Source organism: Cupressus sempervirens, chromosome 3 (assembly GCF_028749045.1).
Source record: "Cupressus sempervirens isolate cs-2001-9-10 chromosome 3, ASM2874904v1, whole genome shotgun sequence".
Classification (NCBI taxonomy): domain Eukaryota; kingdom Viridiplantae; phylum Streptophyta; class Pinopsida; order Cupressales; family Cupressaceae; genus Cupressus; species Cupressus sempervirens.
In genome coordinates this window covers 1019572-1044863 of record NC_143120.1, presented here as the reverse complement: position 1 = coordinate 1044863, position 25292 = coordinate 1019572, and the positions used below count along the sequence as shown (strand labels likewise).

At 37.4% G+C, this 25292-nt stretch overlaps 1 protein-coding gene across 1 annotated transcript; it reads right to left on the bottom strand.

Annotated features, from left to right (window-relative positions):
* Positions 1-6299: 6299 nt before the first annotated feature.
* On the bottom strand, positions 6300-24639 carry LOC149564413 (uncharacterized). The gene is made up of 8 exons (XM_089817970.1): positions 24260-24639; positions 10980-11177; positions 10528-10839; positions 9138-9346; positions 8995-9043; positions 8790-8879; positions 8570-8632; positions 6300-8439 (listed from the first exon to the last, which is right to left on the bottom strand). The coding sequence occupies exons 2-8, from the start codon at positions 11145-11147 to the stop codon at positions 6652-6654; spliced, it is 2679 nt and encodes an 892-aa protein (XP_089674096.1). The 5' UTR covers positions 11148-11177; positions 24260-24639; the 3' UTR covers positions 6300-6651.
* Positions 24640-25292: the final 653 nt, after the last annotated feature.

Here is a 25292-nt window from a genome sequence, read left to right as displayed (position 1 = left end):
CTAAACTCTTTGATCTACTAAGAACAAAATTCATTGCAAATATTTGCACAATAAGGGAGTTGTGCCTTTCAATTTAGGGGTCTCTGATAGAACACCTACATTGGTCCATTCTGCAAACATTTCAGCTCAGTCTTCCACTGTATTGGGCACATTTAAGAGTTACGGTATAAGCCAAAACCAAGGAAGACAAATTGTTAACCAATAATATTCATCTTCCATCATCTTAGCATCTTGAAACAAACATATCGAATTTTGTAATCTGATTCTCTTAGAGTGTACATCACCTTCAAATGTACATTTAGAGCATTGGTCCAGGGGATTGTCGTTCATTTAAATCTTTATGCTCTAAAAAATATCTTAGGTTGTTGTGATTTGTCCGCACCACAAATTTTGCCCCAACAAGATACTGTCAAAACTTTGTTAGGCATGCATGATTGCAAGCATCTCTTTATCATAGATGGAGTAAAATCGTTCTGCTTCTGAGAGTTTTCGACTCTCAAACGCAATGGGATGATGATTTTGCATCAACACCACCCCAGTACCTTCTCTTGAAGCATCACACTCCAAGATGAAGGGCAAATTGAAATTGGGTAGTGCCAGCACCAGGCATGAACTTATGACTTCCTTCAACTTGTCAAAAGTGTGTTGTGCCTTCATATCCCAATGAAAGAACCTTTTTTTGTCAAGTCTGTCAGTGGTGCACTAAGTTGTGAGAACCCCTTCACGAACCTTCTATAATAACTACAAAATCCAAGGAATCCATGTAGATCAGGGAGCGTCTTGGGAGGCGGCCAATCCAAGATGGCTTGAATCTTTTCCTAGTGTACCTAGATCCCTTGAGCACTAATTATATGCCCCAGATACAATATCTGTGTCATTCCAAACTCGCATTTAGACCTCTTAGCAAACAGTGATTGTGATTCCATAATTTCGAGTACTTCATCCAAATGCCTCAAATGTTCCTCCCATGTCTTACTGTAAATAAGTATGTCATCAAAAAATACCAATAGGTACTTTCGCAATTGCTTGTTGAAGATGTGGTTCATGCATGACTGGAAAGTAGTTGGAGCATTGATTAGACCAAATGGCATAACTAGGAACTCATAAAGTCCATAGTGGCAATGGAAGGCAATCTTCTCCACATCTTCATCCCTCATGCGGATCTGATGGTATCCTGAATGAAGATCTATTTTGGAAAAATAGAGTGCACCATGTAACTCATCCAACAGTTCATCGATCTTGGGGATGGGGTACCTATTCTTAATGGTTTTCTTGTTCAACACACGATAGAACACACACATTTAGAAGGTTCCATCCTTCTTAACCAAAACTACTGACGATGCAAAGGGACTAGAACTAGGCCTAATCCATCCTTTCTCTAGGAGTTCTTGGATCATTTTTTCGATCTCCTCAAACCTTTTTGGATGGCGGTAGGGTGTAGTGATGACGGGTTTGGCTCCTTCCTCCAACTCAATGGTGTGCTCAAATCCTCTGTGTGGAGGGATGCCTGGAGGGATGTTGATGAAGATTGTACTATGCTTATCCAACACTGTGTGAAGCTCATCATCTTGGTAGTTAGTTTGTTGTCCTTCCATCAGTTTTGTTGATATCAAACATTGTGTTGCCCAAACAATGTCATCATGTCGAAGAATAGCTTCCGCCCGTTGTGCTAAGATTTCCTTCGGCCCTCCATTTGACATTCCCCTAAGGACCACCTTTTTTCCATCCACTTTGAATGAAAACTCCATTCATTTGAAGCTTTGTGTGTACTCGTCCAATGTTTCCATCCACTGGATGCCAAGGATGGCTTCCATGTCATCTAGATCTACTACAAAGAAATCTTCGGTCACCCTATGGTTCCCATGGTATTGCTAAGTTGTGGGACCAAATGGGTACATGACAGGAGGTTTCCTTCGGCTACCTTGACTTGGAATCCCGCATGTGTCTTCGTAGTTAAACCTCTTTGTTTCACTAGTGATGAATTAATGAAATTAACTGTGGCCCTACTGTCCAACATGACTATGACCCGTTGTCCTTGGAGAGTTCCTCATACCTGAAAAATAGTACACCTCAGAGTACTCACAAGAGCAATGGTTCCTCCTCGATGTACTAGTGCAGCAATCCTCTCTACATAATTTATGTTTCCCTCTTTCGCAATTTGTTGATCATCTTCTTTGACTTGTGGTTCCTCATCCTCTTCACTATCTGACATCACCTCTATGTAATGGATCTTCCCCTTCCCTAAGCATCGGTGTCTTGGTTCCTATGATTCCTTACAATTAAAACATAGCCGCCTCCTCCTCAAATCTCGCCTTGTAGCTTCATCTATTGATTGCTTCTTTGGAGGGGGCTTGTTGTCTTTCTCCTTCGAACAATGGGTGTCCTGGCATGTGAATAACTTTTAGAAAAAGTGGAAGTTGCCATGTCTCGTGCCTTCTTGGTTGTTGCCACAAGTGTGTTAGGGTTAAACCCTTCACCCAACCCTTTAAGGGTTCGGTCAACCCATCCATGAATAAAACAACAAGTCTTCTCTCTAAAATGTTTGTCACTAGTACTAATAGCCTCTGAAATTTTGCAATATAGCTCTCTACTGATCCAGTTTGCTTTAGTTGTGCAAACTCCTTGAAGTTAAGCTTTGGATCCCTTCCGTCAAAGCAGTCAATAAGTCTCTCTTTGAACTCGGCATATGAAGTGATTCGATCATGATCGAGGGTGACCATCCCATGGTGCCACCATTCATGGGCGATTCCCTCCAAGTGAAGTGTTGCATACTTGATTGCCTCTTCTTCAGGCATGGGGTTGAGCTGGAAGTATGTATTAGCCTTTTGAACCCATGCTCGTGTTGATGTATACCCAGATCCATCAAAGCCTGATAAGTTTATCTTTCCAATCTTTCATCTAATGTCATCATTGTAATTGCCCTGCCCCCTAGAATATCTCATCTGCAAATCCACATAATCCTTGAAGGACAATTCTGCACCAAATCCAACATCAAACCAGTCTTGACGGAATTGATCTTGCATTTCAAGGAAAGTAGGCTCTTGTTCCCTAGGTTGTTCCAACCGTCGGGGAAATGTCGACATCATTGATCGTGTGTGGGATCGCTCTATGTGAAGCCTTTCATTGATAGAATTATCACCATGCCCATTGTGTCCTCCATTTGACCTTCCTTGTGCCAAAAGTCAGAGAGTCTCGCCAATTTGATCTTGCCCCTTCGCCAAGGTCTCATTGAGCTATCGTTGTCCATTTAATAAGGTTTCACTTTGTTGTTGTCCACTTGTTAGCTCCCTTAGAAGTTGCATCATCTTCGCACTTGATTCACCCATTCTTCCTACTGATCGGGATCTTGGCGGCATCCAATATCACTAACAGGTTGGCAAGATCACCAGCTCTGATACCGTTGTAATGTTCCGTTCGTTTGGGGGGGGGGGGGTGCAGATTAAACCCGTCACACACACTAAATGACGATACGAATAAACTACAGGAAGGTCGTAGGAAGCTTGGGGACGATGTGCAGGAGTGGGCAACAAACCCGTACGGTGAAGCAAGGATACCACCGTACATGAGGAGTGATTGTCGTACGGTGAGTATATGGTGAAGTTTGATGGCGTACGGTGCGGTGAGGGCCGACGAGGGTGTTTTGGGTATGGCCGTATGGGCAAGATGTTCATACAGTGCAATTAGGAGGTTGTACAGAGGAAGTACGAAGGGATTCAGCAATGCTACGAATAATAATAATGTTTTCGCAAACAATGATGACACTCCAATTTGCTAGATCTGAGCCGAATAATACATAAACAGAATAAAGTGAGGATTGAATCTCACCGAAAATCGAAAATAGCCAAATAGGGAAGGTCTTTCACTTCCGAAATGGCGAACAACAGAAGTCCAACCAAAATTCACAGTACAAAAAATTAATCCAAATTGCATGCCTAAAACAACCTACAAGACCTTATAAAGGGCTTCAAGGAAACTTCTCGAAAGATTACAAAATAGCAATAAGCCAACAAGTACCAAACAAAAAAAAAGAGTGGGCACGAGAGATTAAAAACATTGATTCTCAACCACATAACAAAATATTATTATTTAATAATATTGGGTACATTACACTCATCACAATTCTATCTCTATTAAGAGATACAATCCAAACATCAGAAACCACTTCTCAGGTACTCTATTTGCACACTATCCTCTGGAATTCTTGAATAACTCTTGCATGTCTTTGACTTTCTATGCGCGCATTTGTCCACTTCATCAAGACACAATGTATAACATATCCTCAACTGCGTTGGACCTCATCATCAATACGAAATCCATACGACCTCATTCTTTGTATGCTACTCTGTCAATGAAACACAATCATGAATGCAACATGTCAATCATGCTAATAAACTCTCCAATGCTTAGGATACTCCCCCTAAGGAATACCATCACCATTCATGCTAACATTCAAATGGCTCTCGATAGAGAGACTAAAAACATCTGTGAATGCAAACAAAGAAAATTGTATTTTTCTGGCTTCGCAGGCAATCATTTTTTTTACAAAACTAAGAGTTCGAACTAAGCAAGTTTCTTTGAACAATGTGTAATAACGTCCAAATTGGAGATGACGGTTGGACATGGTTCTAATGTTTGAGATAAGGCCTCGGTGTGGGCATCAAGTGAATTGTTTTTGGTATTCAAACGCAAATGATGTGGGAGGAAGATTTTATAAAAAGTTCTTTCTTCTTTTTTCTTTGGCAAAAGTCAAGGTTGTAGAAAAGTGAGCATATATTGCCTTGATCAGGTGAGTGTGAAGGAAGAGACGCCAAGCTAGGAACATATATACTTTTTCAGTGGGCATCGTAAAGGTGTGAATTACAAGCTGTTGAAGGGTATTATGAAGCTGATGGGTGTCCATTAAAATATGCTATTTGAACCTTTGCAGGCATCAGTCCTAATTCTCGAATAACTGTGGCACAGCCTTTGCTATATGAGTCTTTACTAGTTCTAATAAAAGACATAATGCTAAGCTTGCTCACTATTATAATATTTATATCTGTTGCATTATGTGATGAGGTTGTAGCCTCCGTTGCATTATGAGAATGGGTAGATGAGGTTGTAGCCTCCTTAGAATCAGGTGGTAGCCGGAGTTATATTAGCATTTTTGGAAAGAGTTGAAGCTCTCATTATTGTATCGGGTTGTAGCCTAGTTTGTTAGAGATTAGTAGTACCATGGTTTTAACCCGAAAGGGTTTTCACGAGATAACCTGTGTATTTTTGTCTTTTCTGCGTTTTCAGTTGCTTTCTGATTTAGAGGTTTAAAATAGTAAAATACTGATTTTGTCCCCCACCCCTTCTCACTATTTTTTGTGGTTTTCATTTTGGTCAACATTGTCAAATTACCGCAAACAAGAGTCAATCAAATGAGGGTCGATGCAGATTTAGAGGGTTAATGTTGAAGATTGATGGTAATCCACAAATGACGTCAGATTTACAGCCGGGATCGAATATTGTCTTCCCACCTCCAATGACAGTGCTGGTCAAATAAGAGAATGGATGATGGAAAAATGTTCAAATGGGAACAGTGGCCCTAAAAAAATTTAAATGGCAGTCATATATTCCTGGTTTGCCAACACGATATCAAATCTATATTGGAATCTGTTAGAAAACAATATCATATTTAGTAATTGATGGTGCCATACTCCTTTCACGGAACAATTAACTGCTGCTGTTCTTCTCTCGTTAGACTATAAAGCTCCTGCTGGGTATGCCCACAGATACTGTCTGGACACCATCTGCACATGTCTAATGGGAAACAATAACCTTAATTTCTTATGAAGGCAAATATGAATATCCTGTCTGCCAAGATAATATCAACTTTATATTGGAATTCATAGAAAACAATATCATATATTAGAAATATGATGGTGTCATTTTCCTTTCATGGACCAATTAACAGCTGCTGTTTCTTTTTTCTTCTTAGACTGCAGGGCTGCTGCTGCCTTATGCCCAGATAAGGCTAATGCCTGAGCACCTGGGCATCACACTGCTCATACTTGGGGACAAACCTGCACCGCATCAGGACAGGTACCGAACCCACATGCATACGCAGGTCAATATGAAGGGCCTAGTAAAATAGGCATTGGTCTACTGGCTTATTGGGAGGAACTAATAATTCTTGAAAACAATTACTCAAAATACAGTCCATGATAATGGCAAGTCAATTTTAAAGGAGTTTGAATGAAATCTTATAAAAAAGTGTTATGAAACAAACAATCTATACCAGTGCAAAAGCATTCATTCAATTACTGATCACAAGACCAAAACATGTTTTTTCCATTCGCTTCAGCTTTAAACAGCAACCATACAATAAGCAAACATGATCCCCCACCAATAAATAGGACAGAATAATGGCATTCCAAAAATGTTCTTGTTAATGCCACCAAACCAAATGATGAAATTGCATGCTGGTTTTTTCACTCGCTCCATCCATCTCACCTGTTACTTTGCCTAGAACATTTAATTATATTTTAGGACCAAATCATTTAACATGGCAATTGTTTTACAATCAAACAATTGCAATGGTCACATCTATATGTCAAATTGCACAAAAAATATATGTCCCCATAACTATTCAGCAAAAGCAACTCCTCCAATTTCCTGTAAACATCACCTTTTAGAATTATCTGAGTAACCAACAGGACTTTTTTGGACAATCGATACAAGTTTTTGGCCACCACCATTTCCCCACACACTACCGCCCAATGAATTTGTACTGTTCTCACTTGGAGAAAAATCCGCTAGACTAACTCTTTGTGACTTAGATGTCTTTTTTTTCTGTTTTTCTTTTCCTCCACGATTTGGTTCCTTAATTTTGTCATCTGGCCTTTCTGACCCACAGACAACACAAAGCATACTATGTTGACTGTTCAATAGAGTGCATACATTGCATGTCCACCTTTCACCAATGGATGAATTCAGCTTATCAGGTACAGGAGGTGGCCTTTGACGCTGATCAGCTTGCTGATCAGAGGTAGAGCCACTAGCACCAGACAATTTAATGGAAGCATTGTTTTCCCATGGCTTAGACTTTCCTTTTGTAGTCCGGTAACCATCCTTGGATAGTACCTCTAATTGATCAGATGTGTTTCCCACACAATGAGTAGATTCTGAAGCCGAACAGGATGTTGCTTCTTCACTACAGTTGCCATCAATATTCTTTCCCTTCCCACGGTTGCTAATGTTATTTGATGTACTCAATCTCATTATTTGACTTGTAATTTGACTCACAGCACTCTGTGAATTTCTCATTGCAGCATTGTTAGCCTCCAGAAGTTCTCTTTGCTTAACTTTATCAGGACATAATCTTGCCAGCTCAAGTACAAGATGTGACAAGCCTAACTGTGAAATATGTTTATGATACTTTTTAGCACTGATGGTCCCATTACGAAATTGAGCAGATATATCTTTAAATGCTTCAAATTGTTTTTCGTCATGTCCCAAACCTGAACGTATACTCTCAATCAATGCTCTATTTGCAGCACGTGTTTCCTCTGCACTTAGCAAAGGCATATTGTCTGTAACAGTGCTTTGGTTTTCACTTACAAATTGAGTCGGCACATTCTGTTCCACTAAAATAGGAGGAAACTCATCCAGCTTTGGCAATGTCTCTCTACGATTAGCAGCAGACACTCTTGGATGTGCTCCATTAGTATGAGCCAGGACTGATCTCTCCAATTGGTTCATATTCCAACTACTTGTCACATTGACATTTGTCCCATTGACAGCTGTCTGATTGACAATTGAGCTTACAGATTGTGAGGAGGAAGGCATTACTGGCTCCATAGGCCGTCTTGATCTCAATACATTAAGAACTCTGGCATTCCCTTCAGTGCCGCGCAAAACTGAAGCCATAGACTTGGCAGACTTCTTTCCCCTCGTTTTAGATGTCTGCCCTACATTTCCAGACTCTCCATTAAGGGGAGGGAAGGAAGCCTCCTCAAGCGAGGAATTATGTGCTCTTCGATTTGCTGACACACAATACCTGGGAGAAGTCTGCCCTGCCCCTGCATTATCTGATACACCTGGGAGGGGTGGGAAGGCAGATTCCACAAGAGGAGAATTAACTGCTCTATGACTTACTGCCACAAGATACCTGGGAGGTGCATTTGTTGGAATCGTAGAAGAGCTTGCTACAGCCTCAGAGGAAAGCAATGGAGGCATTGGATCAAGGTCCAAAGAACCAGCTACATTCTCAGCCGAAGCAGTTAACATAGAATTGTGAATAGCAGTCTGTTCATTTTGTATATCAGTGCTATGTATATGAGTTGAAGAAAGGTCATCATTCATGTTGTGTCCATGTCCATGCCCACGTCCTCGTCCTCGTCCTCGTCCTCGAGTGCCTCGATAGGACTCATGCTCATCTCCAAGTCGCCTATACTGAAAGCTAACAGGAATCTGTACAGAAAAACATTCAATCAGTGTTTACAAGAGATCTTATAACAATCTCTGCTGAAAATTATCTGACAAAAGAAAAGTAAAAACTGATAAGACAGGTAAGATGTGTAACAAAAGAAATGATACGTACTTGAAGTGCAGCATTGCGTTGAGAGCGGGACATATTTCCAGCATGTTCAATCGCATTATGCCTCTGAAATTACAATGGCATAACAAATACAGCTTAAGATTGTTCCCAGTGGAGCATCCAAAAAGAAAATGAAGGCATATATTACTGACAACAGAACTGATACTAACAGCACATATAATTTATTTAAAAGTATTTATAAACAATTGTAAGGAAGCCCAACCTTCAACTCAGATTCTGAAGAAAAGACAATAAATTTTTTTGCAAGGCACTCCGGATTTTCACATAGGAAGTGATCTTGACTGAAGTGCGCCTAAAATAACAACACCAGTGACATCAAGTGACCCAAACTTAGAAAATAATATAGAAAAAATTACATAATGCATTGAACACATCTCCCCAAAGTTTTAATGCTCATAGAACCTTACCTCTAAATCATTGTAATTTCGATAGTAATCATAGCGGCCAGGGTGGCTTCTGCAGCTTGGAATAACAAATCATATAAGAGCTTGCAAAGAATCAAACCCCAAAAGAAGTGATCATGTCTCACAAAGTGCAGAATTATTCTCACCTCTGGCATATATGGCAAGTATAATGTTCTGTTTGCATATGCATATAAAGTTCATTTTCTCCATAGAATCTTTTCCGACAAAAATCACAAATTGGATGGCCCATAAAACCTCCTCTTTCTATTTCACTGCCATCCACTTCTGAATCACCTTTTGATAAATGTCGATCTAGCTGTGCCCGGGTATAAAGCTTCTGTTCACCAACAAAGACCTGAGTTGATGTTGGGACATGTAGCACAACACATGGCAGTTAATACATATCAGCATGACAAAAAGCAATAATGATGTAAGAAAAGCTATCTTAATGATATTGACAGTTTTCAATTCATGTGGGCCACCCTGGCTATTTAGTGCAACTATTTAACTGCAATGGATTCCTATACAAGAGGTAAAAACTTATTGGTCTCATGGTCTCCAAATACCTTTGAAGTGTGTTAACTAGCTCTCGATAAAAACAAAATGTATAGATTAAGATGATTAAATAATAATAATATACTGACAAATAGCTGACATTGCTCAACCAGTGTTAAACTAGGAATAGACACCATTTACAAGAATTGCCGGAAAAATAAAGACTTCAACATATAGAAAAGCAAACGAAACTGATTACAGATTGACAAAAAAAAGATAAAACAAATATAAATAATTTGTTGCTATCATAATATATATATATATATATATATATATATATCGGGAAAAAGAAAAGCACACAAGTCCTAGTGGTCTCATCTCCAAATACCGTCAAGATTCTATCCCCCAAAAACAACAGAAAATATACATTAAATTGATTAAATTAATAACAATATACTGACAAATAGCTGACATTGATCTACCATTGTTAAAAGAGGAATAGACACCATTTACAAGAATTACTGGGAAAATATAATCTTCAAAATTAGAAAAGGAGATGAAACCAATTACAGATTCAAAGAAAAACGATAGAACAAGTATTTTGTTGAATTCACAAACTAAACATAAATCATGATCAAGAAAAGCATGCAAGTCCTATTGATGTCATAGCCTCTAAATACCTTCAAGGTGTGGTAACTAGCCCCCATTTATAACAAAATATATACATTAAATAATAACAACATATGGACAAATAGCAGATACTGATCTAAGAATAGACGCCATTTACAAGAATCACCAGAAAAACAAAAACTTTTAACATATAGAAAAGCAAATGAAATCAATTACTGATTAAAAACTAAAAAACTAATGTAAATATTTTAATGCTATCACAAAAAATATATAAATCATGAAAAAGAAAAAAACAATTAGACCCTGCAATGTATTTTGGATATAGGAAGAGACAGAAATCTGAAGGCTTTCTTATTTTCCATTTTTATAGTGAACTGATTATGTATCTCAAAAGATATCAGCTTAGTTCACCTTTCGGCTTTCCAGGCATAAGTTGCACATTTTAAGTTTATGAACATGATACAAGTGCCCCTTCAGCTGATCAATGTGTTTGAACTCTCTATCCCGTTTCTGCAACTCATTTCCCAAATCTTTAGAGATGCAATTTTTTTCACAAACACTGCAGCTCAGCCTGCACATTGCTTTGATCATTTTGTAATGTTGCTCATCATCAAAACAAGCTTGAATGTCTGAGTGAAACCAATAATCACCAACTTTCCCATCCTTTGTACCATCTGGTAGGCCAATGAAATCCTTTATTGACTTTGTGTAGTCTCCTAAAGCCTGTTCACATGTCATACAGCTCAAGGTTGATCATGAAAATTTACAAAAAGTCAATTACTACTGCTACAATACATAGATTTTTTACTTCCATTCAGAAAAGGTAAAGGCAATATTTTCAGAGAATAGAAATGAATGCATACCTTAGTTACAAAAACAGTTGGGCACTCTTGTTTGCAAATACAACAACATTTGTCATTAAGAATAAACCGCAGCCTTACAGTGCACGTTGAGCATACTTCACTGTGGCCACATGGACCATATGCCAACCACTCAAGTGGTTCTGCACAAACAGCACAACAATCTTCCATTCCTTCAACGACTGACTTCTCAGCTGAATTCTGATTATCATCAATAAGTAATCCATTAAGCATCTCTTTGTAATCCGTCAAGCACTAAACGTATTTACATCCAAGGAAATATAAAAATATAATGCAATGTTTTCTACCCCTCTCAACCACCAATTGGATCATCCTTTAACTTGTAAGGCATTCTTATGAAAGAATGTATCAAATATGTGTTTTGATTTGCAATGAATTAAAAAGGACTTTTATTTTGATTAATTTAGAATTTTACAAATGACAGGTCGGCTGTCACTTCACAGATAATGAGTCAGAGTAATTGTTTAAATAAAATTCACATTCGAAAGGTAATGTCATGTTATTCTCTGTAGTAGTTACAATTGTCCACAATGGAATGCAAATTCCATGTTGTACAAATCAATAGCCCATATACTGCTACATCAAGTTAACATGGGAAAGCAATTCCCAATCTTTGGGATTGTTATTCAATAGAAGAACTCATCCTCAACACTTAAAAAATCAATGTACCAAACAATGAGGAACTTATGAGGATGGAAACCCATGCATATCTTAAGAAGAAACTCTAAAGGATGTGTTTGAGACATATTGGGCAACCTTGTCCTAAGTGCACATAATGATTGGAGTAATCGTCTTGGAGTTGGGGCTTTTTTGGTGGTGGTTGGTAATGTGCTCCTGATTTACTGGCAGACTTTGGAGATTGTATTCGTGAGCTTCGATCCAAAGAAGTTGACATGTGCACTCTTAGATTTGGATAGTTGGATGGCACAGTGACCTATGCCTAAGAACGTGTAATCTTATGTTGTCGTTTGAGTTAGTTATGCTTTGTAAACTTGGGGCTTGTCCAAAGTATTTAGTTATTTCATGTATTTAATGTTTGTTACGAAGCCAACTTGTGGCTTGAGGGTTTATTTAATATGAGTGTTTAATTAATGTAACTTACTAGGCTGACTTGTGACTTGGTTTAGTACAACTAGAGGGTCTTGTGGTGTCTTGGGCCATTGAGGACTCAGCATGGATTTCAGCATAAAGTAGCCAAGAGGAGCGAAGTTTAGTAGAGCTGGTAGCTAAGTGTGGGCTTGGGAACCAAGAAGGTTGCTCTTCTTGGTGGCTTGCGAGCACAAATTTAGATTCTTCGTGGGGTTTTCTACCAGATTGTGGATCTACACTAGCTAGTGGTTGCATCTTGTGAGGTCTACACTAGCTAGTGGTTGGATCTACACTAGCTAGTGGTTGGATATTGTAATTGTTGATGTATTTGGCCATAACTTGGAAGGCCTTACAACCGAGCATGTTGGATGTAAATCTTATGACTCTATTATTAGAATTGACATTGTTTTGAATCTAAATCTATGTATTATTGTTTATACTCCACTATGTGGTTATTTGCTGAGGGCTAGGACATTTCTTTTGGGGATTCTCCTACCTGGGACTGCATCAAGTGGTATCAGAGCCGGTTGATCTTGTAGAGCTGGTTGAACTTGTGGTGCTAGTTGATCTTGTGGATTTGTTGCTTTGGGTTTGTGAAGAGCTTGGAAGATGCCTCCAAAAAGATTGCACCCTAGGGCAATCATAGATCTTTGTGATGTTGTGGAGCCAAGGAGTTTAGAGAAGATTAAATCAGATTGCAGATCTGAGATGGAGTTGATGAAGAATGATATGGTCACTGAGATCAAGAGAGCTATAGTTCGTGTACCAAGGAATGCGGGTGCTAAGGATGGTTATGATGAAGTTGCTGATGACTTTGAAGTTGTTGGCTCTAGTGGTGATGACAAAACTAATCGGACAGAGAGACCTATGGAAGCCAGATTTGGTCAATCAAGTAAAGCTCAATTGAAATTGAAGCATAAGATGGATGTTTCTAACGTCTCAAGTACTTTGAATCCTGAAGACTTAATTGATTGGATTGGTGAGTTGGAAGACTACTTTGAGTTAGAGCATATTGGAGATCTACTCAGAGTGAGGTTGGCACCAACTAAGTTGAAAGGACATGTTACTTTATGGTGGAAAGAATCGCAAAGAGATAGACAAGAAGGTGAAATGAAGATAACTAGGTGGAGACTAATTGTGACAAAATTGAAGGCTAAGTTCATTCTTGTTGATTATTAACTTGAATTGTTTAAGAGATTGCATAATCCGAAACATAAGGATTTGACTTTGAAGGATTATTCTGAGGAGTTCTACAAGTTAACGATTCGGTATGGGCATAGAGAGTTGTCTAAGAAAAAGGTGGCTAGATTTATCAATGCTCTAAGATTCAATATTCAGGATGAGATTGGTATGTTGCAAATTGATTCAATTGAGGATGCTTATCAGTATGCTCTGAGGGCAAAGAGAAGTTAAAGAGAAGACATCAAGGTAATTCTCAAGGGAAGAAGAAGAAGGAACACTCTGCAAAGGATAAACAGATTGCTGAAGATGAACCAAAACTTGTTTAACATAGGAAGAGAAGAACAGGTGATAAAAGAGTTGCTATGGTGAATGAGAATGTGAATTCAGTGAATGAGCCTGAGATAGAGAGGGATAATTTGCTGATTCAAAAGTGTTGCTTGGTAAGAAGGTGTTGGAACCTTCTCAAAGGAGGGATTTGTTTAGGACTTGTTGCAAGTCTGGAGGTAAATGTTGGAATGTGATTGTAGATGGTGGTAGTACTGATAACCTAATTCTTGAAGAGATGGTTAAGAAACTTTGTTTGAAAAGAGCTATGTTACCCCGAGTTTCTGGGATGGGGGGACGGGGGGGCGAGGAAACGGGTTTCCGGGACAGTTTTTTTTTTGGCTGAAATAGGGGATGGCAGGGGACGGCTATATATATATATATATTGTTGAAAGACATTTTTAGCTAGCCGATTTTATCTCTGACCTGAGCAACTTAATTTGGTGCTGCGTTTCAGCACCTTTGTAATTAATTGCACTAGGATTTGAAACCTTCATTTTGGGCCATTATAACTTGGCCATCATTTCAAGGACGACTTTGCATGTTTGATAAGTGTAAACCCTATATTTATGTTTTTTGGACAGCAGACTTCTGGGCAAGTCGAGTATCAAAATCTGCATATCCATCTCTATTTTATCTTAGAAATAGTAAGGAAGGTTGTATATCAAGACTGAAATTTCCAGGGCAGATATTAAGATTATTGTATGTTTCTAAACTCAGAATATACTCTAAAAAACTGTCTTTAGTTGATAAACTTAGATCTGATTCTGACATAATATCTGAGCTGTAATTGACGTATTTGAATGCAAATAAATATTCAGAATGTTTATGCCCTAGTTTATAATATTTGTTATCTTTTCCTAGCATCCCTATTTGAAAATATTACACTATAACAGCTTCAAAAGATGAAACTTTAGCATAAAATATTTAGCTAATCGTGAATAACAGCTACGTAAAGTAGAGTGTGAAATGTTTTCTCTATTGTACCCCTGGGAAAACAATAAAAGTATTGTACATTAACAATTTAATAGTGAAGTTTTCTGGGCAGATACTAAGATTATTGTTTGTTTCTAAACTCAGATTACTGTTATGTTTCTAAATATTTAACTAATCATGAACAACAGCTAGGTAGAGTGTGATCTAATATTTTCCCTATTACACCCCAGGGGAAAACAATAAAAAATTGCATATCACTAGTAATGTTTTTTTAAAGTTGAATTTTATTTTAAAATTGGAAACTTCAAGCAGTCCCCAGGACAGATAGGAAACAGCTACGAAGTCCCGGGGACGATCAACACCATCTAGAAACGCGTGACCATTTTCGAATTTTCGAGGACGAGTTCGATTTTTTTGCTTGGGTGGGGATGGCTTGGAAATGTTTCCGGCCGTCCCCAAGTCCCCGAAACGAGGACGATTTCCAAAACTCAAGGCTTAGGGCAGGAAACGCGTTCCCGGGTAACATAGGAAAAGAGTGAGACATTCTTGTCCTTATAAGATCAGTTGTTTGCAAGATGAACATGCTTTGGAAGTAAGAGAGATATGTTTTGTTAACTTTCAGATTGGAAAGTATGTTGATTAGGTGTTGTGTGATATTGTGGACATGAGTGGTTATCACATATTACTTGGTAGACCTTGGCGGTATGATTCTAGGGCAGTGCATGATTGTGTCAAATATGTGTTTATTGTTGAGAAGGGTGAAGCATTACCTAATTCCTTTGCAAAATGCAGAACTTCCTAGGAGGGACCTGAGTTTTGGTAGCCAAGTTGAGTTGACGAACTTAGAATTCTCAAGGGGTTTGAGATCAATATGGAAAGCAAACTTGTGGTACACCGAGGAAGGATGTGAAGAGGTAGAGTAAACAGTTATCTGTTGAAGAAAAGGAGTTCCAGAAGTGGAACAAAGGCAAGAGTGTACAAGAGGACATGCATGTGAACAACCAGTTTGGGTTTATGTGCTGAAACCTTAAAGATGTTCTTCCAGCTGTTAAGAACATCTTAGCTTCGCACCTAGGATGTATGATGGAGGAGCATCCTACGGTAGTTAACAACCCTATATGCACGAACATTGTGCTTAGATTTGTGGAGTTGTGCTTTGCGCAATTAGGGATGTGTTTGAGACATATTGGGCAACCTTGTCCCAAGTAAACCTATTTGGTGGTTGCCGATAACGTGTTTCTAATTTACTGGCAGACTTTGGGGATTGTATTTGCCAACTTCGATCTAAGGGAGTTGGAGTATGCACTCTTGGATTTGGATAGTTGGCTGGCACGTAAACCTATGCCTAAGAGCATATATTTTTATGTTGTCATTTGAGTTAGTTATGCTTTGTAAACTTGGGGTGTGTCCTAATTTTTTAGTTATTTCAAGTATTTAATGTTCGTTGCAAGCCGACTTTTGACTTGAGGGTTGATTTAATTTATGAGTGTTTATTAATGTAACTTACTAGGCCGACCTATGGCTTGGTTAAGTATAAGTAGAGGATCTTGTGGTGTCTTGAGTCATTGAGGATTCAACATGGACTTCAACATAAAGTCGCTGAGTGGAGCAAAGTTTGGCATAGCTAGTTACTAAGCGTGGGCTTGGGAAACAAGAAGGTTGCATGGTGGCTTGCGAGCACAAGTTTAGATTCTTCTTGGGGTTTTCTACCAGACTGTAGATCTAGGCTAGCTAGTGCTTGAATCTTACGAGGTCTTGCAGAACTGTTATTATAATTGCTGATGTAGTTGGCCATAACCCGTAAGGCCTTACAACCGGACATGTTGGATGTAAATCTTATGATTTTATTATGAGAATTGGCATTGTTTTGGATCTAAATCTCTATTTTATTGTTTATATTCTGCTGTGTGGTTATTTGTTGGGGGCTTTGACATCTCCTTCGGGGATTCTCCTGCCTTGCACTACGTCATTCACCTACTTTTAAGGGCTTGAGGGAGAACTAGGTAACTAAGCTAAAATCTCTATTGATTGCAAGATTCATCAAGAAGCAATGAGATGATGAGAGATTCATGAACATAGGGGCATTGCCTGCAGTCATGGGACTGAATTGATGATACATATCTTCATTTAAAGAGAAAGATCATGTACACGAAATGATATTCAAAGAGAGACCTTTCAGTAAAAGAGGGTGGTTATGTGACAGAGGGAGATGTCTAATTCTTTACAAGACTATGTGGCAATAAAACAGCTAAAGCTCATTGTTTGGCTGAATTGGAATCAGTTATCTTGTCGCGATGATCAAAGCTGTCCCAGCCAAGTGGGAGTCTTTGTTAAGAGAGAATCTCAGCCAGTCTTATACATGTAATGAGTTCTTCTCTATGAGAGAAGTTTGAGGTGCAATCCCTTGCTAATGAGTTCTTCTATCCAAGAGAAGTTTCAGGAAAAATCCCTTGTACCACCCTCTATGAATAGGTATGGTAGACTACCCTTTTTGAGTAGGCATGGTGGAAATGCATTCTTCTTTGAGATAAGTCTACGGTGAAAGCTCTCATTCCACCCTCAGCGAGTAGGCATGGTGGAAGTCATGTGTGTGACTCCATGACTTTAATTTTATGTGTTGAATTATGTTACATTGAAATAACATGTTTTAATGAGAATCTATGTGATGAGAATTTATCATTGACATCTTTGGTTGCAGTTATGTGTCTGTCATACTAAAGATCTCTCTCTTGCTAAGAGGTAGTGTTGAAGATTGTAGCTACAATAGAGATTTTTATCTCTAATTTTGTTATTGATAAAACACTTCTATATTGTGTCAACAGTTGGAGAAGATATTTATGATAATATTTGAAATAATATTATATGAAAAGACACTATCATGCAAAGAGTCATGTGTTTGGAAATATGAAGAGACTTGTTTTTGGAAATTGAACAGGCCTTTAGTTGTGAATCGTGATATGAAGTCTCTCAATTCTATATATGTGTGATCGCCTTGTGTTATGATATGTTTGTATCAAGTGAAAAGAATTGTACTCAAACATTTATTATATCAATAAACAGGTTTTTCTAGTGTGGTTGGGTTTTTCCTTCTAGCTGAAGGGTTTTCCCAGGATAAATTCCTGTTTGTGCCTATTTTTTTATTCTATTTTTCTTTATTAATGTTTATCTTTATTTCTGGGCGTTGCTTTAACATTTATGCCTCCTCACTCAAGATGCTCAAAATGTCAATATTTCCAATTTCAAAGGTTTTAAATGCCCAAAATATGAGCACTAAACTTAAAATGCGAAAAGTGCTCAAAATTTGAGCAATCAAAACCAAATTGGTTTTAAGTTCTATAAAAGTGAGCACCCGTAACCCAAATTAAACATGCTCAAAATTTGAGCATACATTACTAAGTAAAAGTTGTGGGTGCTTGACATGTAAGTGTACATAGCTAGAAAGAAGTTATGAGTGCTCAAAATGTGAGCAGACATAACTAAAAAGAAAGTTGTGAATGCTCAGAAAATGAGCAGGCATAAGTAAAAGAGGTAGTGAATGCTCAAAAAGCAAGTATTTCTAACTCTTATCAGTTGATGATGCTCAAGATTTGAGCAATAACTTCATAATGGAAAGTCATTTCAAGAAACAATAGATGAAGGTTTTGAGCAAAAGTTGGAGGTTTTGTTGAATGGATTGCTAGGTGTGGATTGGTTGAAATAAAGATCAACTTCCATTGTTATGTTCAAGCAAAAACATATGCAAAAATATGGGCAAGGCACCAGAACCAAACTCTCTGTTAATATACACCATCGTCTTGGAAAATGGGAAGAACGTACATCAAAGTATATATGCTATCTATCTTGATTTATGACAGGTGTCATATTTGGAAATGAACATGGAATGTGTGCAAAGATGAAGATCATTAAGTTTCGGATACACAATATGTGATCAACAACAATCCACTTGATTTGTTTGATCGAATGTCTGGATTGTTACAGACCTGCAGTTATGATTGCAAAGAATAAACTTAACTCTGTAACCTCCCCCGAATTGCCTGCAAGCTGCATGATGACATGTCGCTGCACATATTCATGTAATCAAAGAACAGGGGTACCACAAAGATATGTAGTGATTGATGGATGCTCATGAAATGTATTTGCTCGCAAAAGCCCCACGACCCTAGATGCACTCTCCCTGCTTGTGCCATCATGGAAGCTTTCGTAAAAGGATATAGACATCAATAAAACCATAAAAAATAGGAACGTTGTCAGGTGCTGTAGATAGAACTATTCTGTTAAGACATGTATCCAAACTGTGGAAGCATAGAGATGAAAGTGAATGTTCAACAGAATGTCTTCCAAGTTAATGACATTTTGAGAATATGTGCTCTCTTGAACATAATGATTGCAGAATAAACATAAAGTATAATTATTGAAAAGGCTATAGAAATCTTTCAATTGACTGCAGTTGGTTGGTTTAAAGCCAAATTCTGAATCCTTGGCCTCATTTCCCTCTGCCCATGTCATAATCAGAGCTTTAGAGCCAGTCATGGATGCTTCTTGAGTGTGGAAGCTGTTCACATTATAGCAGCTTGGCAGGAAATTTGCGTCACCAAATCCATCCTTGACTGCCTGCATAGATATGTGTATAACAGATTGCATGCGACTTGTTTGACAAAATGCCTCAAAGAATTGTGATATATAGGCAGAATGTGGAATCAAAGACATAAAACCTGATCTATTCAATAGAATGCTTCAATAAATATCGACCCATGGAATGAGATGAATTTAAACAGTTAAAGAATGAATTGGGAAATGAGTCAGAGAATATGATCTCCAAGAAAAGTAGCGAAGGACTTTGTCGAACCGAGAAAAGGAACCATTTTACAAGGCTTCTGTAAATAGTATTGAATTAGGGACAAAAGAAAAGCATCACGAACATGTAAGAAGTGTTGGTTTTAAAAGAGAAGATGGAAGTCACGTCATTGATTTGAAGAAGCAGAGAAGGAAGCCACATGCTGTAAAATTGGCAGCATTAGATGAAACTTCTTCTAGATAGATGCAGAAGTCAGAATTCTCTTGGTAAGCCACATCGCTTATCCAAAAGAAAGGGAAATATTGGAACAACATCATGAATCAGTATGGAAGCATTACAGTGAAGCATGACCCGACATTCATGAGAGTTTACAACAGACTTTGCTCATCCTTTATCAATAGGCCAGCGTGTTATTGTTTGCCATCCAGGAACACAAGAAGTGCATGATGGCAATATCTTGATTGTTGATCAAAATAGATGTAAAGTTCAATTTGACAGGCCAGAAATTGGGAGTTGAGTTTGTAATGGATATTAACTGCACGTTGTTGAATCCTTTGGAAAATATTCTAAACACACTGAGAAGAAACAATATATTCTTGGATGGATTAGGTCAGATGTCTGAAGGCATACATTTCAAGACAAAATCTAGAGGACGGGGTTCAAGAAAAGGGGGACAAAGTTACTCTGTTATACAAGTGAAGGCTATAGGGAATGAAGTTGTTGCAGCTGCTCAGAAAGCTATGTATTACAAGCTTTGTACCTTGGAACAAATACAGGGTAGAGAGGGTGATATCAGGGACTTGTTGAGTTAAAACATTCACTTGACAAGAAGGATGGCAATCTTCGTTGAAATAAAGTTTATGAATGATGAAATTAATGGTCACCAGAAAAATGGAGAGGCTGCGAGAGGTTCAGACAATTTTCAGAAGCAGTATGCAACTGTTATTCACCAGCTTAGGGATGCCAATAAGCAGGTTGCTTCGGAACTTGTATACTTGAGACAGCGGTATACATACCAGGAGAATTCAATACCTCCATGTCATCCAATTATCCCTTTCAAAGTGGGAAAGGATGTTAGTATATGTAAAGAAAAGGTAATGTGTTACTTGCAATAATGTAGAAGGCATCGTATACTGGTATGTAACCATGAAAAGATAACTCTACTCAAGGAAACCAAGAGTTGATAGAAGAAAAGGATGGCACAGTATTCTGAATTTATAAAATGGTTGACATCAAAAGCTTCTTTGATGAAGAGAAAGATCCTCCAAATACTAATGGTATGTTCTTGGTTTCATAAAAGGCATCTAGTGTGATTGTTAAATATTCAAATATCATAATTAAGTTATTAACACAAAATATGGTAACAGGAAAATTTTATTTGTTGAAGATGCCAGAAAAAAGGACTGAACATAATTTGATCATGCCTTATGCAAACAACCTCACTATTCGAAGAAAATTATATCCTGAAGAGGATAAGATGCTATTGAAGAATGTGTTCTTGAGGGTTAAGTATTTGGTGAACTCAAGCAAAGACTCAGTGTCACCTACTTCATCAAGACCAATTATTAAACTTTCTTTTCAAAATATATAGGTTTCAAGTTAGAATTTTGTAAATAGTAACTTTTGTCACTTCTGGTCAAAGTTAACAAGTTGACTATTTTTGTGTAGAATTTGTAAAGTTAATAACCTTATTCAAAAGACACAAATATAAGTTAGTTACCAACCTGGAAAAGTGGTTAGTTATCCTATGAAGCCTATAATACAAGGCAACTTGTAAGGTAAAAGGGGAGGACTCTTATGGAGGGGAAATGTTGGAGAAATGTTTGGATTTACATTGTATACAATAAGGGCTTTTGAATTTGTAAATTTCATGCATCCATTTGCACGTCTTGAATGTATTCATGAGTTGTTATTACTGACTTTTCGTACGTTAAGTTAGTAATCTCTTTATGTTATGGTGAAATCCAGTTCATTTCCAATCTATGTAATTCATGGCACAAATTGCACTCATTTCTTGGTATCTTGATCTGGGTGTGTTGGCATGGCATGAGTTTATTATGCTATCCTTATTTCACTATCATTACATTTTGTGCTTAAACCCCTTTGCAATCTTCCTGCATTAAGAAATTTTACTTGGTATTTGTATGTCTATCATTGGGGATTCTTTTGTTTATTTTGTTTTAGTTTTATGTTTTGTCCTTTGTTTACTTTCAAATTAAAAGTACACAAAACTACTAAATACACCTATCATGCAAGGGAGCTGCCCCTCTTAAATGTAGAAGAAGATTGCAACTGAATAATGATCCGGTTGTAATCTCTCCAACTGTTGACATGGTTATCACTGCTCACAGGGCAAACAGGGTCAGCTCTAAGAAGCACTCACAGTCACAACTCTGTTTACCAACAAGATGCCAATTCTTAATAATGTATCATTATGTTAGCGATCCCTTGAGTCCATTTGTATATTACAATATTTTTTACATTGAAGTTTCGGTTTTGTGTCATGCTCTGGTCATCAAACAGATTGATTTTGATTCATCCCTAGTTGTTCTTTAGCTTGTGATAGTTTTGTTTTTAGTTTCTTGTTGTAGACTAATTTCAGAAAATATTTAATTGAGTTGTTTAATTGGTTACTCTACATTGGTAGTGAAAACCACAAATAATAGAATTAATAATAGCTGTCTTGCATTCCCCCTTTCACCCAACTCAGCAATAGAAAGAGGGGGCATTGGGATCCTCCTCGTAAGTCAACTTCCAGTAGCATCTGATGTTTCCAAGCTTCTTCTCAGATACCTCGTTCAACTATCATTTATCACAGCCATAGAGAAAAAGGGGGTCACTTTACACTACCAGCCCCTTGAGTTCTGACAGTGCCTCTGTATTATAGAGATCCTCAGCAGGTTGCAAACAGAAGGTAAGAAAAGAATATTCAAAATAATAATTTTTTGTCTGAACTACATGCTAAATAAGAGTTGTTGATGAAAGCTTGAAAATCATTTTTATTGACTTTATGAATTACTATTGGCATTGTGAATTAATAAAACATTATTGTTTTTGTTTTGTTTTCTATACTGCAGATTGAAATGATTTGAAGATACCTGGACTGAAAGCAACAAGCCTTCAAAAACAAAATATTATAGACAAAAGGCCTTCAAGATCAGAAGCTATGCAATATGACATGACTCAAAAATGTTTGATGATATTTTCTACTTGGTGTTTGTGACAAGGTAAGATGTTGGAAAGAGATAAACCACAACAAAAAAAATGATAAAGCCAAGTACAGATACCAAAATAAAACTCACTGAAACTATGCAGGTGACTTACCTCAAGCTTTCGCACAAATTGTGCCATACTGTCAACAATGCTGATGAACAAGGGAAAGTTTGCAGGAAAAAAAATATGAAACCCTACCACAGAAGTATTTTTTCAAATGAGTTTAACAGAAGCCAGTATCCATCTAGTTGATGACTCAATATATTCACAGTACACAAAAAATGGATTTAAAAATATCAAGGTTTTAGGGCTACTAGATTCTTGAGCTCGAGACAAGATTTCACATGTGAGGCAACTGAAATCCAATTTTTGTGTGTGTGTGAGTGAGAGAGAGGCCCATATGTTAATGCACAAAACCTACATTAAATTCAGTCACTCAAAAATAACAATATTCAATTCATAACAATTGTGTAAAGGGACGTCAATGGGGTTGTGCTCAAATGGCAAAGCCATTAGGTTTTCAAGATGTAGATTTGCATTCAAATCGTCACAGTGCCATATTAAATTGGAGTTCCAAGTGGTGGCTCTTGATCTTCCATTGTGACTAATTAGTTGAACAAAGTTGATTTAAGTGATTGTAAATGAAATATGTTGAAGGGGAGGAATGCCCCCTAATGAACTTCACTGGCACCAGGCCAGTCTACGTAATTCCAAAATAAACCAAAGGACCACTTGAAAAAACCTCACTCTACAAAAAAATATCCCAACTCCCAAGATCATACAAGGCATGATCTTGCATTGCTATAATATGGCAAAGCGTTTGAATACATACCTCATAAACTAGGTATGGGAAGAACCAAAAACCTCAGAGAATCGGAAGCCAAGACTAGCAAGAAGAAACTATAAAACCCCAGCAGAGAAAAAGTAATCTAACGAAACGAAGCCAATATTTCCAAGAAATTGAAACTATTTCTCTTAAACACCAAGATGCTTTGATAACAATAACAATAAAGGTGCTTTACTGAAATAAAACACAGAAAAAATGATCCGGACAATTAGAAAATCCCGATAAAAGGAATAGGAACTAACCAAAACCGTTTAGACGCACAAATTGTGTCGTGCTGTCAACGGTACCGACAAGGAAAAGTTAGCACAATTTGCAGGAAAAGATTACGAAACTCTACCAAAGCAGAAATTTTAATAAAATGAGACAAACGATATCTCCCCATGGTTGCTACTTCAATTTATTCATAACAGACGAAAAAGTAGATCTAAACATACCGGGGTTTTAGAGTTCCTAGATTCTCGAGCTCGACATAAGAAACTGGGGTCTTTTAAACGAAAATTCATAGCAAATCAAAATGTGTTTAGTGTAGCGATTGTGCGCTACATTCAAGAATAACCCTGGCATATAAAAACCCTAGACTCCTTCGCATTATAGTTAAGTAGAGTGTAACCCGTGTTTCGAAATATTAAGCAAGTTGCTCCAATTGCCTCCACATTAATAACCCAGGTAAGATTTAGCAACCAGAAAATTTAATACCTCATTCATGATCAAATAGCCCATTGGCATACAAATGGTGAAGATAAACCCGCTTACCCAATGCAATCATATAAATCTATGGCCCAGTAAACATCAGAAAAACAAATCTTCAAAATAGGAATTATATTAATATTTTTGAAAAAGTAATTAAGACATCTGGAACTGCAAAAGGGAACTTACAGTGAATCCTTAAATCAAACTTGATTCGCTGATCTGTAAATCAGCGAATTAGTTGGAAAAAAACCCCAATTAAAACGAGGCCGCGACGAACAATAGACAGAATAAACCCGAGCGATTCAATAGATTTAGCGTTATGAGAACCAATCACTCCAGAATAATTGGGGAAGATTTTCAGAGCTTGAAGAGGGATTCTGCAATTTATACCAGCTACGAAATACGGTGTCAAATATAATGTCGAGTTCGATGTCCTCGTGTTCAATTGGGATGTTTCTCACTTTACCTTTTATAAATAAATAAAAATTAATTATGAATGAATGAGAGACAGTGGTTAAACGTTTTGGTGTTCCGCGAGGGAACTTTTTTTTCTATTATTTTATTATACGAAGTTCTTTCTCGCTATCCATGAATGTGGCATAGGCAACCTTTCGGTTTTTAATTTCCATACTTTTTTGACTTTTAATTCAATAACAAGATGCCTCTCTCTTTTGTAGCATGTTGTTTTTGTTGTCTTCTCTTTGATTTTAGCTAGGTATTGAAACTAGCAATTACACCTTTATGTGGAATGTATAAATTAAAAAGTATGGAAGGTCATTTAAGAAAAGAATTGATCTAAAGGTTTTAAAGTGAGAAAAGTTAGTTTGAGATCAATTATGTGTCTATTTATATTGGTCTAAAAATTGGTGTTGTTAATCTAGATTGCACTCTTAGCAAATATTATATTTAATCATATTATTGAAATCCGGAAACACTCTCAGAATATGGCTGATCTATATGAAGAGTGAGTCTCCAAGGTTTACAAGGTTGGTTCCTTAATGATACTCGCTTAAAACTAAATGATGATAGGAAAAGGAATTATAAGATATGCTTGTGAAATGAATTCCTAAAAACTAATGGGTGATGCACCAAATGAATAATGAGACATATTACTAGAAAAACTAACAAAACTACCCTTTAAAGACATTCAAAAACTCACACACTCAATTTGACACTTCATGCAAAAAGATTATTATGACAACTCACTATTTTGATGCCT

What these genes read in the sequence shown, in the direction of transcription:
- LOC149564413 (XM_089817970.1), bottom strand. Translation starts at nt 11,147, where the DNA reads ATGGAAGATTGTTGTGCTGTTTGTGCAGAACCACTTGAGTGGTTGGCA. An exon ending in ACTTGCCATATATGCCAGAG is followed by an intron (nt 9,044 to 9,137) that starts GTGAGAATAATT and finishes TCCAAGCTGCAG; the next exon opens with AAGCCACCCTGGCCGCTATG. An exon ending in AACGCAATGCTGCACTTCAA is followed by an intron (nt 8,440 to 8,569) that starts GTACGTATCATT and finishes TTTTCTGTACAG; the next exon opens with ATTCCTGTTAGCTTTCAGTA.